This window comes from Rhipicephalus microplus, chromosome X, assembly GCF_043290135.1.
Source record: "Rhipicephalus microplus isolate Deutch F79 chromosome X, USDA_Rmic, whole genome shotgun sequence".
Taxonomy (NCBI): Eukaryota; Metazoa; Arthropoda; class Arachnida; order Ixodida; family Ixodidae; genus Rhipicephalus; species Rhipicephalus microplus.
The window spans coordinates 395,399,764-395,412,718 of NC_134710.1; the positions used below are offsets into that span (position 1 = coordinate 395,399,764).

The 12,955-nt window shown below is 44.2% G+C and overlaps 1 protein-coding gene across 1 annotated transcript; it reads left to right on the forward strand.

The window, feature by feature from the left end:
* The first annotated feature begins 10,415 nt into the window (after positions 1 to 10,415).
* On the forward strand, positions 10,416 to 12,351 carry LOC142777351 (uncharacterized). Its single transcript, XM_075881672.1, has 2 exons — positions 10,416 to 10,457; positions 11,949 to 12,351. The coding sequence occupies exons 1-2, from the start codon at positions 10,446 to 10,448 to the stop codon at positions 12,252 to 12,254; spliced, it is 318 nt and encodes a 105-aa protein (XP_075737787.1). The 5' UTR covers positions 10,416 to 10,445; the 3' UTR covers positions 12,255 to 12,351.
* The last annotated feature ends 604 nt before the right edge of the window (positions 12,352 to 12,955 follow it).

Sequence of the window (12,955 nt, forward strand, 5' to 3'; positions counted from 1 at the left end):
GCGTGACCACCATTGAATATGCGCCTGTTCGCTAGAACACACACATCGACCAAGACCACCGACCAACGCAACGCATTTGAAAGACTGATGAGATAGAGAGGGCAACACTGAGAGAGAGAAGGAGGAGGCACTGGCGGCGGCGTGGCGGCGCCGCAGCTGTCGACGCAGGTGTCCGGTGACGCAACTCTTCGCTTATCTACGCCGCCGTTGTGGGAGACACGCTGGCCGGGTTGAGCGGGGGGGGGGGGGGAGGAGCGGCAAACCCGCCAAGACGGCGCCGAAAAGCAAACGCTATGGCGCATACGGCGGACGGCCGTTCAACGCGGAATGACTCCTTGTAAACGGCCACTCTCCTTCCAGCCAGTCGCACAGCGACGCAGGTTATTTACCAGCCTCGGGTTCTTTGAGTATTTTGACGGAATGCGATTGCAGTGGGCGAAAAATAGTGAAGCAAAACTTGCGCAAAACAAAGCGCACCATGGAATGGCCAGAAACAATAATTATTTCGTTTCGGTGGCATTAGCGGGAGAGCATCGCTACACCTTTTTCCAGAGAAATTTCTTTTCGCATTGTCTGTGTCAGGCGATTCCGCGTATGGTGCCGCAAACACTGAATGCGTAGTCGAAGCTGGAACAAATTAATCCACAGTAGCGGATGTTTAGAAGGCTTGTCATGCACCACGAAACGCGGCGAGGTTGTTATAACAAACTTTTTGCTGACCACATGATCAGCACATAATTCCATATGGTCCCAATGAGCTAGCTAAGCACCTGTAGCAAAGGCAGTGCACGTTCTTGTTAAACGTTGTTAATATAAACGATGGTTGTGCATTAAGTGCAGTGACAGCTTTCCGTGTGAATTGGTCATAACCCACGTTTTCGAGCGTAGAAGCGCCTCAACGGAGCTAATCAGTTACCACAGCAAGTTCGTAAGCAATGATGAGGTACGAAAATGTGCAGCTGTTTTCCATGTACTGAATAGTTAGTGTACAGTGCTTTGACCACCGCCATTTCTTAAGCCACCTCCCATATAGACTCCCAGTCTGAACAGGTGTGGGACCTTAAACACTAAGAAGCAGTGCCCCCCCCCCCCCCCCCCCGCACACACACACGAAATTTGAGGGCGCACGGGCTGATGCACACGCATACTTATTCACAGGCGCACACACATACACGTATACACACATACGGCAACACACACACGCGACCGTAAACGCACGCATGCATGCGCATACAAATGTGCACAGGCACGCTTAACACAAGCACGGACTCGCGCATACACGCGGCACGCACACATGCACGGGTGTACACACAATCGCGCTTACACGCGAACACATGCGCAGGCTCACGCACACACACCCATACTCGGGCGAACATTATGTTCCTGTATATAATCCACAGCAAACATGTAGCTTATAACCAACGCTAAGGTGAGCTTTCGTAACGTGGATTGCAGTTAATTGCCATTATAGATGAAACGCGATTTGCTTCTGCTGGCATTCTGCTGTATTCGGAGAGCACCTTCACACATTCTAAGTCAATTAGGCCGTCATTTAACGCAAGGTCCACATACTCGTGCAGTAGCTACGCTGCTCGGCCGCCAATCCGAAGGTCGCGGGTTCGATGCCGGCCGTGGCAGTCGACTTCAGATGGAGGCGAAAAAGTAGAAGCCTGTGCACTGCGCGATATCAGCGCCCATTAAAGAACACCAAATGGTCAAAATCTCTAGAGCTTTCCACTACGACGACCCTCATAATCATATCGACGTTTTTGAGACGTAAAATACCAAATAATATAATTATGTGTTCTTCTTATGCTGCATATTCCATCTGATGAATCGTCACCTACACCCTTCTCAGGCAAAAAGCACCCTTAGAGCCTATTTTAGGGTGCTATCGAGGCAAGCACCCAAACAAATGGGTGCTTTTTTTTCAATCGACCATTAATGGGTGCTAAAGGGTGTTGCAAAGGGTGCTTTCTCGTAGAAGCACCCTTTTTACACCCTTTTGGGTGTAAAAATTTTTACTGTGTACGGCATTCTTATAATGTTCTGTTCATCGCACTCTCAATACAACTAGTCCTGATTGATTTATATGTGTGGTTTAACGTCCCGAAACCACCATAAGATTATGAGAGACGCAATACAACCAGTGCTTCACTGTTAATTTTGGTATGCAGCAAGTTAACGAGAAGACCGCAAGAGCTTCCAGACATGGGCGGCTGCATAGAAGTACACACTAGGGGGGCAATCCAAATTATATTTAGTAGGGGGGTACAAAGTCTGCCCCATACTTTTACTCAGTCGTACGTTTAACGCCATTGCGTAAAAAGCGCCGATGAAAGCTAGGCAGTTTTTTCTCATCTTGCATTCCAAGAGCTGTGTTTTTCCCAGCATTTCATTGCTCACCAATAAGCCATGGACCAATGGTAGAGCATTGTGTGTGGCACGTCATCTCGGCATTTGCTGCTTTCTAAAGCATGTTGTCTTTTGAACACGACAACGTGAGGAGGGAGGAGTTGAGCTTTTTTTTTTAAACAGCGAAAGCCATCATCTCTTCAATCTCACCGAGGTCTAAAAAATACTACAGGGTGATTATATTAGAAGCAGCAAGTATACAACCCCTCTGAAACGTTCCTTATATCCTTCCAATAATTCCACAAGTTCGCGTAATGTTACAAGCGAAATATACAGAAACTATATGAGAAACATATGAACTCTATATAGATTACGTAAGAACAAATATCGAATACTTGGAAAGGCATACCGGAAGTCTAAGAAAAAAATACCTAAATGCACAGATTTTCAAGGCAAAGAAAGAAAGCGAGAATAGGAGCTTATAGTAGCTGTATAAAACAATGCGTATGAATATCATTAGCAAGAGAGAAAGCAATGCGTGGACTTCGAAAGCTTTGGATAACAAAATTTGTTATCTTCAAGGCAAAAACTCGTCTGTTACACTACCTGGCATTTGCTGTCCTAATGCGTGGTAAAGAGTCATGCTCATTGCTGAAAAATTTAAGGACACAAAAAACAGTCGGTATACTTACGCACTGTGGCAATGAATGTCGCGCAAAGCCGTCAGCGAATAGCAATTTACGCCAGACTTCTCACTTTCAATCAGTCGTTACGAGGCAGATCGATATGTTTGTGGAAGTTTAGTAGTTACGCGCATAATAAATATTTCATATTGTACATACCAATAACTAACACCCCGAGCTGCAGCGAAAGGCTAGTTGTAGGCCCGATAAAACAAAACACAATAGAAATCGCGGCCCAGAAGGGATCCATAGAAGCAGTTATGACATTTGCGATGAACAAAAATTATGAATATTGGTTTATAAAATCAATAGTAGAGAAATAAAAGAACCAACAACTAACATTCATCCGAGTCCAGAAGAAGAAGGTAGAGTCTACGATCACATACGTTCAAAAAGTACAGTGGCACGTGAAAGTAACCATGGAGCATCAAATATCTCTGAAACTCTAAAGAACAGGCCAGATATGTCTATTTAACTACCAAATGCGCACAGAGCGTGCAAATGAGCAAAATGAGAGAAATACGAGTTTTTTGTTGCATAGTACTGAAGCTGTTCTCGTGCGACACTAATTGCACACGCAGACTGAAAAGTCAACAATACATAATTCGCATGAAACTATCAAAGCCTAGAAAATATACTGTAAACTTTAACAAAGAAAACATTTTTTCAATGTGCCAGGGAAGATCACGGAGGTAATGATTATCATTGAGAGCCTGTTCCACTTCTTAAGTACTGTGAACTGAAACATGCGTTTTCACTGGAGCTGCCGCGGGAGTTTGTGGTTATATTGCTCGACTACTGACCCTAAGTTCATCGGATCGAGTATCAGGCGCGGTGGCCGCATTTCGATGGGGGTTGAAATTGTTTAAGTGTGCGTACATAGGCTTACAAGCGCGTACGAAAAAAACACTGGACAGCCAAAATAACGGAACCTTCTTCTACGGCGTCCCTCATAATAAATGCAGACATTTAGGACATAATACTACTAAACTAAATTATAACTGCACGTATATTCGTGGCTTGCAGTGCAAGCCAACCGCACTGACACCAAAAGGGTAGCCTTTGGTACAATACGCAATCCTGGTACTCGCGTTGAAGATGAGATGTCTCTTTTATTGCAATGAACTATATGTTATGGACGATAAAATGTATGTATACATCATAATTTGCAGTGCAATCGTGCTTGTAGTGGTTGTTTGCGTATCCAAACAGCACTTGGTGATGGCCTGCATAAACGCTGTTGATCACAATGCTATAAAAAGGCATTGACAACATTGTAATCACTGTTGGCATTGTCCCGATATAACCTTTGTATACGGTAGTTTAGTTAGGCAGTTCGACGCACGAATGTGTCTGTTCCTGCATTAACTAGAATATCTCTGCTGCCATACGCTCGAGGAATCGCTAACCATACATAACAGTACTTAGCAACTTATTGAGTGCTACGATATTGTCCGTATTAGGGTTGCTAAATTCAATTTTCATGGTTGATTATTGCTTGCTAATCTCTGAAAGAAGGAATAATAAAGGACAACGGAAGGACAATTAACGGAGGGACACGACGTAGTGTGTGCCCTCGCAATATTTTGTTTATATACCGAGTGAGCGTTGACCCCTGGTGGGGTTTATAACTTGCAAGAAGGAATGATACTTCTTACACGATGCGCAAGAGCTGAGAGCAGTGCGCAAGCACCGTCTGCTAACCTGTATGCTCAGATATGCATTATCAGTCTTACCTGTACGATGGTGAGTTTATAAAGCAAGTATCACGATGATCGCCATATGGCTGATATAGCGGAATCTCTGCCGTATCACGCATTAACATGTTCTGGAGTCGACGTTTGCACAGCAATATTTTAATAAATGAAAAATTTTAAGGTATGTCTACTAGTTAACGTTCATCGCCATTCGTTATTTCCCTTGTCAGTGTTACAATAGGAGCAATTCACTTTATTTTTTATTTTTTCTTTACGGTAATCAAATGCAACCATCAACGTTAACCAACTCTGTATAGCGTGCACTATTGTTGGGTCTGAGAATCCTGGGATACCATGTCGCTATGCTGGTGCAGCAGGCCAGTGGCCGTGGTGGTGCAGTAGGAATGTTTGTGGAGCATTCGCCGCGTCACTATGAATATCTGCACTGTTGGTGGTTGTTCCAATCATACTTGTGGCGAGAAATCAACGAACAATAACTTTTTGGGCCTCCCCAAGACCATTGAACATTACTGCTACCATAAGAAACCGATAAGCGGCAAGAGATAGGGATCGTGGCTGGCCTGGGTAAGACGCGCCAATCTGGACACTGATTGGAAAGACTTATACGTGTCTGTAGCGCCCACCTCGTGAAAGATAAACATTTTGTACATCCTTATTGTTTATTAGAGGCGAAGCTTCTATTAGTCTAACTTTGTCACTGGTCACGCGTAACTGAGAGAGGAGATGAGAAAGAAAAGGCACAACAAATGGATGACCATTTCACGTCTCATTTCCTAGATGGCGAAACTCTGCCACTACTCTCCGAAGTGCCGTTACTCTCCGATTGGCTGCTGCGTACGCTTTTCCTGAGTGCGAGGATAACGAGGGCCTCTCTCAGTCTCCTAGTCACCGTACGTGGTGAACCGTTGGTGGAGCATGGATGAAGCAGAGTGGCGGGCGTGTTCAAGACGCTTGCACTCGGCTTTCTTGGCTCGCGTCTCGTCAGTCTTAGCCACGCACCGTCTGCATTCGCGCACGCGATCAGACACATGGAGGCATGCACTAATGGACGGACACACGGATTGATGGAAAGATCATAATCATTTACTCTGTGGATATGCTGTGCTTTCCGGGAGCACGATGTAAAACCATAATGGACAAATTATGTCTACGCTAATTTGCGTTACGTTTGTAGGCAGACCATCGAAACTATGGGAGGACTGAACCCAGACTTGGCTCCGACTAACACGTGAGACTTAATATAAGACTCATGATGACACTATCGCATCAAGTGATAGAATGTAGCCGAGTGGATTACGACTTAAAAAAAAACTTGTGCACTATAAATGGTATTTAAACCGGTTGTAAAATAACTATTCACCTCGGTTGACTTGAACTCCTTCATTTCCTCAAGGGTTAAAGACATCGCGACAAAATACAAGATAATTGGCGATGTCTCCGTAACCAATTTCCGGAAATATGTTCCCGTCACTTGAAGTGTCCGTTCCCGGTCGTAGAGTTAAGGGGTCGGTGCTTCCACACATTTCCACCTTTTCGGTATAGCGAAGGCGCTGAAGTCCTATAAGATCCGAATAATAGGTTGGTATAAGGGCTTGTTACTAAAAAAAGCGGTATCCTACGCGAAACATTGCTTCAAATCTTGAGGAAACAAGCGTGGGCTGTTATACGCACCCCGATGGCTCCGCACAGACTGCACCAGCATGGTCGCCACTGCGCGCGCTGCTGAGCATGACGCCACGTGAAAACCATGTACAACATAGGATATACAAAATTCAACTATTGCTTAAACTTACTGAAATGTTCACCGAAGGAAAAAAATGATGAAGTGAGGGATATTCCTAATTGTGCCAAATACAATGCTAGCAGGTCCTTTTTTCGCATGATGACCTTGGTACCATAAACTATACGATGACGAAAATTGTGTTCGTGGGTGTGAAGAGATAAGATAAATAACCCTGCAGTGATGAGAAGTAGCTTTACGTAAAATAGTCAGTTTATTAACATGAAAAAAGGTAGACCATCATAAGATGGTAAGGGTCTGGCAAGACGCTAAAATATCTCTTTGAACCCTGCGAATGACACTTAGTCTTTTGAATAGGCTTAGTTTTCTTTATGTGTTTTATTTGTTTTTTTTTGCTTGTTGGTAGAGTGTTCATATAGAGGTGGCGCTCGAAAAAGGTGACCTATCTGGTGATATAGGAGGTCTACAATTCACTTGCGGCATGACTTTTTTTACTGGTCGATCTCTTTCACCCACGTGACTATTTAGATGATTTCACCAAAATATCACAAGTGCCACGGCAATTGTTTTCATCCAAAAATTCGTTTAAAGTCAAGACAAGCCAGGGCAAGGAGAAAAATACGAACTGTGGTTGAAGACATGCTCCAGAGATCGCCCAAATAGCAGTTTTCTGAAAAGTCTCTCATGTGAACATTCTTTGCTCCGTGGAGCAAACCAACGTCGCAAAAAAACTCGCTCCGTGTCAAATTCATCATTATCGAGGTTTTCGTGTGCTCAGAGGTGTTTGCAATTTCTTCCGCTTCGATTTTCTACGTACACAAACATGTGGAGGTGATTTCGATTGTAAAGTGATTTGTACTTCTTGTTTTGTTAACTTTCGTTGCTGTGAGATAGCATGACAGTGCTGTGATGCCCCGTGTTGAGACTCCTTACTCGCGACGATTACCGTGGGCAAATGACTGCATTCCAAGCTTCCGCTTTGTACGGAATAGCACCTATTACATGCTGCCTATGTAAGCAAAATATGTTGGAGTGTTTCCTGGTGAAATGGTACAAAAATGCTACTATGCCGTTTGTTTGCATGCCTGTCATTTAAGATGCCAACAAGCTATATTCGCAGACATGTTATTGCGTCAGTGATGCAAGACATTCTAGCATTTTTCATTAGTTTGGTCTGGAAAATGAGTGCGAATGCAAGATGCACTGTATTGTTGAGCTCTCAACTTTATAAGCCAAACTGCCCTGTGCCTTGATCACCGTGTAGATGCTTTTTTGATATGTCTTGGCCCTTTTCCTATTCCTCAGTACGCGTGCGAGAATTGTTTCGATAACGAAGACAGAACGGGACAGTTCCCCGTGTACGTTTCTCCGAGCCATTTTTGCGTTAGGGTGGCTATTCACGTTATGGGGCCCGGAACAGCCTACTCTCTTCGTCGTAGTATTTACTGTACCAATAGGCAGAGCATGACAGTCGATATTGGGATGAAATCATACATATATACAAAAATTGGTTTTCCCAAAATATTTCAGTGTTAAATCAGCACGAGACTCTTTCTGAAATGTGTTTAGGGGCAGAAAATAAGTGAACTAGAAGACACACTGAAAACTGCCTGTCAGAAGGGCCATGTACTATTGTGCACAAAAAAGATTTTGGGATTGCCAGGGCACACCAAGCTTCACCTAATGTCACTTCTTGTAGAATGTTTGTTGTTTACTACAGCCATTATTGAGTCGGACTGTTAGTTCTTTATAGAGTAGCCAGATTACAAGATGTGTATTTCAGAATGAAGGCCAATTATGCAGTACTGAGCTTGCTGTGAGGTATGTGAGAAAATTTTGTCTAGATAGTCTGAATTGCCATGTCTCAAAGGACTCCCTTCGTCCCGAATTATTAAAGAAGCTTAGCCAGGGCAGTTTCAGAGCACAGCTTTTAGGTGCTCATTCCTGCGCTGAGCCACATCGCCACCAGTCGCATGACCGCACAAACGAGTGCATGCCACTGAAGTTGGGCAAGCGAAGAAAATATTGGCAGATACCACGTACAGCGGGAAACGACAATATGCGAAGCACGAAGGAGCAAGGTTGATGTCAATTTAAAATCACCGGAACGTTATGAGGCGGGCAAACATTATGATGTACCTAGCTTCCACGACATGATTAGCACGTTTGCGCCTGGCATTTGTGTTCGTCCTTCATTGAGGTCACGAAATGCCTAATTTGGTGTATGTGAAGCTAGCTGAACAGCCACGAGTACACTATGAGCGTAGCATGTAGTCAAGTTTTACGTGACAGGCATGTCAAGATTGTCATGTTTGGGCGTGTCACTTACTTTCGTCATTTATTCAGGCCACGTGATACCATATTTTGTATATATGGAGCTAGCAAAATGGCCGCGAGTGCGCTACGGTGGTAAAATCAAGTCATGTTTTACGTGAGACGCATGTCAAGATTGCCATGTTTGGACGGGCCATTTACTTTCGTTTTCCATTCCCATCACGTAATACCGAATTTTGTATATGTGAAGCTAGCCAAACGGCCGCGAGCGCAACATAAGCGTAGTATCTCGTCATGCTCTTACATGACACGCATGTCATGAGTATCATGTTTGCACCAGTCATATACCTTCGTCATCCATTCACGTCCCGCAATACCAAGTTTCATATATATGACGCTAGCGAAATGACCGTGAGAACACCATGAGCGTGGCTTGTAGTCATGAGTTACAATACATGGTGTCATAATCTCTACGTGAGGGTCTGTCACTTATGTTTACCATGCAGTCATGTTATACCATACCAGTTTTGCAATATGTCAGGAGGACGAAACTATCAGAAGATGAGCAAGAACATAAATTCTAAATCATGACACACATGCCGTCGTTTTTGTGTTATGACTTGACATTTATGCTCGTCAGGCAGTTTTTTATGGCATACCAATTTTTATTGCGATTGCAATTATATGAACACTCTAAGCTGAATTTTCCCAAAGGCGTGGCCGTCATTTACCGTATGCGTATCTATATATATGAAACCCAAGAAAGAAAAATAATCCAGAAAAAGACTCCGAAGCGCGGAATCAAACGTGTGACCTCTGAATGGTGAGCGTGAGGCGTCATCCAGTGAGCCACGAAGGCTCAGGAATTATTTTACCGGCAAGCCATTTATATCTACCACTTACCGCTGGCGATGGACATCTCGGAAGAAATATTGTGTTTTCAGCATTACCAGCGAGATGCCGCAATAAGCACGCGTCGCCATATCGTGACGACACGGCGGCGAGCGCTTTATCTCACACATGTACTTTTCCCCTCGGAGGGAAGACACTCACGCGTGCGTTCGCTTATCTCGTGGTAGGGCCAATCCTATGCTTTGGGCTTTCACCGGAACAATTCTGCTGTAGTTACCCGGCGCAAAAAGTTCACTGCACTAGTCTCACAGTCTCCGTTTGGGAAAAGGACGCACTTTTCAGACACAGCAAAGGAACAATTGAGGCGCTTATTCGCATTCATATGTACCTGTGAGTATGTTTTGTGCGTCACTTGTGCTTGAAAAACGCGGGACACGCTTCGATCTGCTTGCCATTCTTCGTGTGACGTTCCAATTTGTTGCTATCGCGTTCATCACTTCGCCTTTGCGACAAAGTTGTGACTTTTTTTTCCATTTTCGCTCCATCGCATTTTGCGTGACGTATAGCTTCGTGTGGCCGACTCCACGCTCCGACCTGCACTGGATACAAAAGAGGTCACGAAACGTGTTTCTTTTTATATTTATTTTCCTCGCTCCATTTTCGAGACATGTGCAGAATGCAGACCTGCAGGATTGACTTCTTCGCAAAGGCAGCTTCGGCCCTGAAGTGGGCGGGGTTAGGGACTCATACCGTTATATAAAAAGGCCCCATGGTGAGTGCACAAGCCGTGTCACTGCCTGCAGAGCCATTGCAAGCCCAACCATGAGGTCCCTGGTAAGACTCCAGCGTCTCCGCACCCACTTCGTTCACTACCAGCGCATCGTGTGGAATACGTGCACTCAGAAGACCGCTGAGCTCCACGTTGCCTCCGCCCTGGATACTGTCGTCGAACGGCGAAAATGCATTCAGTTCGCCGGTCGACTTTCTTGTTCATTTAGTGGTGGTTTGCGCCAATTTCCTTTCCTGGCACTTCGCCTCCCGTGTTTGCTATACTTTGTCTCGACCTAACAGGGATTGCTTCCTTAACTGATGACCTAGAGTTAAGAGAGCTCCCTTGGTCAATTACGCCGCGCTACTCTATAAACGGCTTGCTTTTTTTGACACTGCTGCGTAAAACTACAGTAACTTACGTTACAACTAACATTTGGCCATCTGCCTAAGTTATAACAACATCCTTGAGCCTATAAAGTTATATTCAGGAAGTAGCCTTGCAACATAAAACTTCGACTTGATTTGTAGGTACGTAGTGAACATTTATTGGCGCCATTGTATAGAAGCTTTGGCATAATCATTCATCTTCTCGATTACTTTCTTTTCTTAGTTTTTACTTTTTTCTTTTCTTTTCCGAGTTTTCTTGAATACTTTTCTTGTCTTAGCTTTTCTTTTGTAAGTGCCGTTTGCCAGTGGTCATTCAACTTTGTGACTGCTTTTCATGTTTTCCTAAAAGTAGATATTGAAGTGTTTTCTGAATCGGAGCCGCGAGTTGGAGTTGCTAAAGTTGCATAAGTAGGAGATGCTGAAACCTCTCAGTGACTGCAATATACTTACTTTCAGAAAACAAACGCTACCCATAGGGCGATGCAGTTCAGTTTTATGGAAAATAGGAAGATCCGACTACTTATCGATAGTACAAATAATAACCAAGAAGAGACTATTGATGAATAAATGAGTAAGGGTGCAATAACGCAAAAATCAACTACAGTCCCAGCTACGTCCTTACGAGATCTCTCAAAATTATTCATCGGGATTTTAATGTAGGGAGCGCCATATACGTTATCAATAAATAAACAAATTAGATTAGTCATTGATATTCTGGGGTCTAACTCTACTATATCAATGTACCACCTCCGCGTTGTCAGTCTTCTCATTAATTTCAGTAACTACGCAAAAGCGTTGATTGTCAGTGCCGAGAAGCGTGTGGGCTTTAATATGAGCAACGAATTTAAATGAATGCTTTGAAGGCTTCAACAACTTCTATAACAGGCAGTGCTGCACACAACCACCTCAAACGCAGTTAAGGTTTATAAGAAATGACCACAAACATGGAAATTCTACCAGCCGCACAGAACGCTGCTTGATGAACTTCAGTGCATGTGCGCTATTATCCTTTACGTCCTTTGTAAAATAACATTGCGGCTATCTGTGATTTCTGCCTATAGTATCAATGAAAAAATTGTAACTCGAAAATATTCACTCAGTAGCACTGAAAGTTAGTTGCTTGAGTACCCGCCATAGCTCTCACTTCTGCTTCAACGCCACTTGCAGATTGCAGTCGTCTTCTTCGCTTTCGTTGCCACCGCCTTCGCTGGATACTTTGGAGGCTACGGTGGTTACGGCGGATATGGCGGATATGGTGGCTACGGTGGATACGGTGGCTACGGCGGCTACGGAGGGTATGGTGGCTACGGTGGATATGGCGGATATGGTGGCTATGGCGGTTACGGCGGATATGGCTACGGCTACCCAGTCGGACGGGCTTTCGCCTATCACACGCACATCAAACACGGATATGGCGGTTATGGTGGATATGGACTCGGTGGCTTTGGTTACGGACACGGATACTACGGCTGAAGACAAGTTGGGCTGACATGAAGCCTTTCTCACTCTGGGCCAAAAGATTTCTGTTGAAGAATGCTCCTGCGCCAAAAATAAAATCTCAGCCAACATACATCTTGATTTTGTCTCATTTAGGGGATGTAAAAAGAGTGTTGTTGGTGCAATAAGGGAAAAAAACAGCGCGAAAAACGAGAGACCAGAGAAAGAAGTACACATACAGAGCGCTGACTTAGAACAAAAACGTTATTCTTCAAACCACGCATATACACCTATGCAATTCACCGTGTCCTACCAACACGGAAGCGGAACAGTCACGTCTTTTTAAAGAAATCGCCGGTGAACAATAGAACCTGAAAGGCAAGTACATTATCATATACGTTTCAGAAGCACAACATCATTGCGAGGCATGTTGCAGAGTAATTGTAGTCACTTCGCATTTTTAACCTTCTGCCCATGCATAGTCTTGCTGTTCACCTCAGTCGTTGTGTGGCTGCCGCAGTAGTTGAGAATCGAACCAATCTTCGAGCTAAGCAGCGCGACACCATAACAAACCTAATAAAAGCATGCACGCTGGAGCGCAGGAACCGCTGTGGAATTTACAGAAAAATGACGGTTAGTTTTTTTTTCATTGTTTTACCACAAACATGATCAATGCTGCTTTTACCATTTATTTTAGGCATGAAACAAGCAAAAAGTGAGCGCTGGCAGCGCCACGG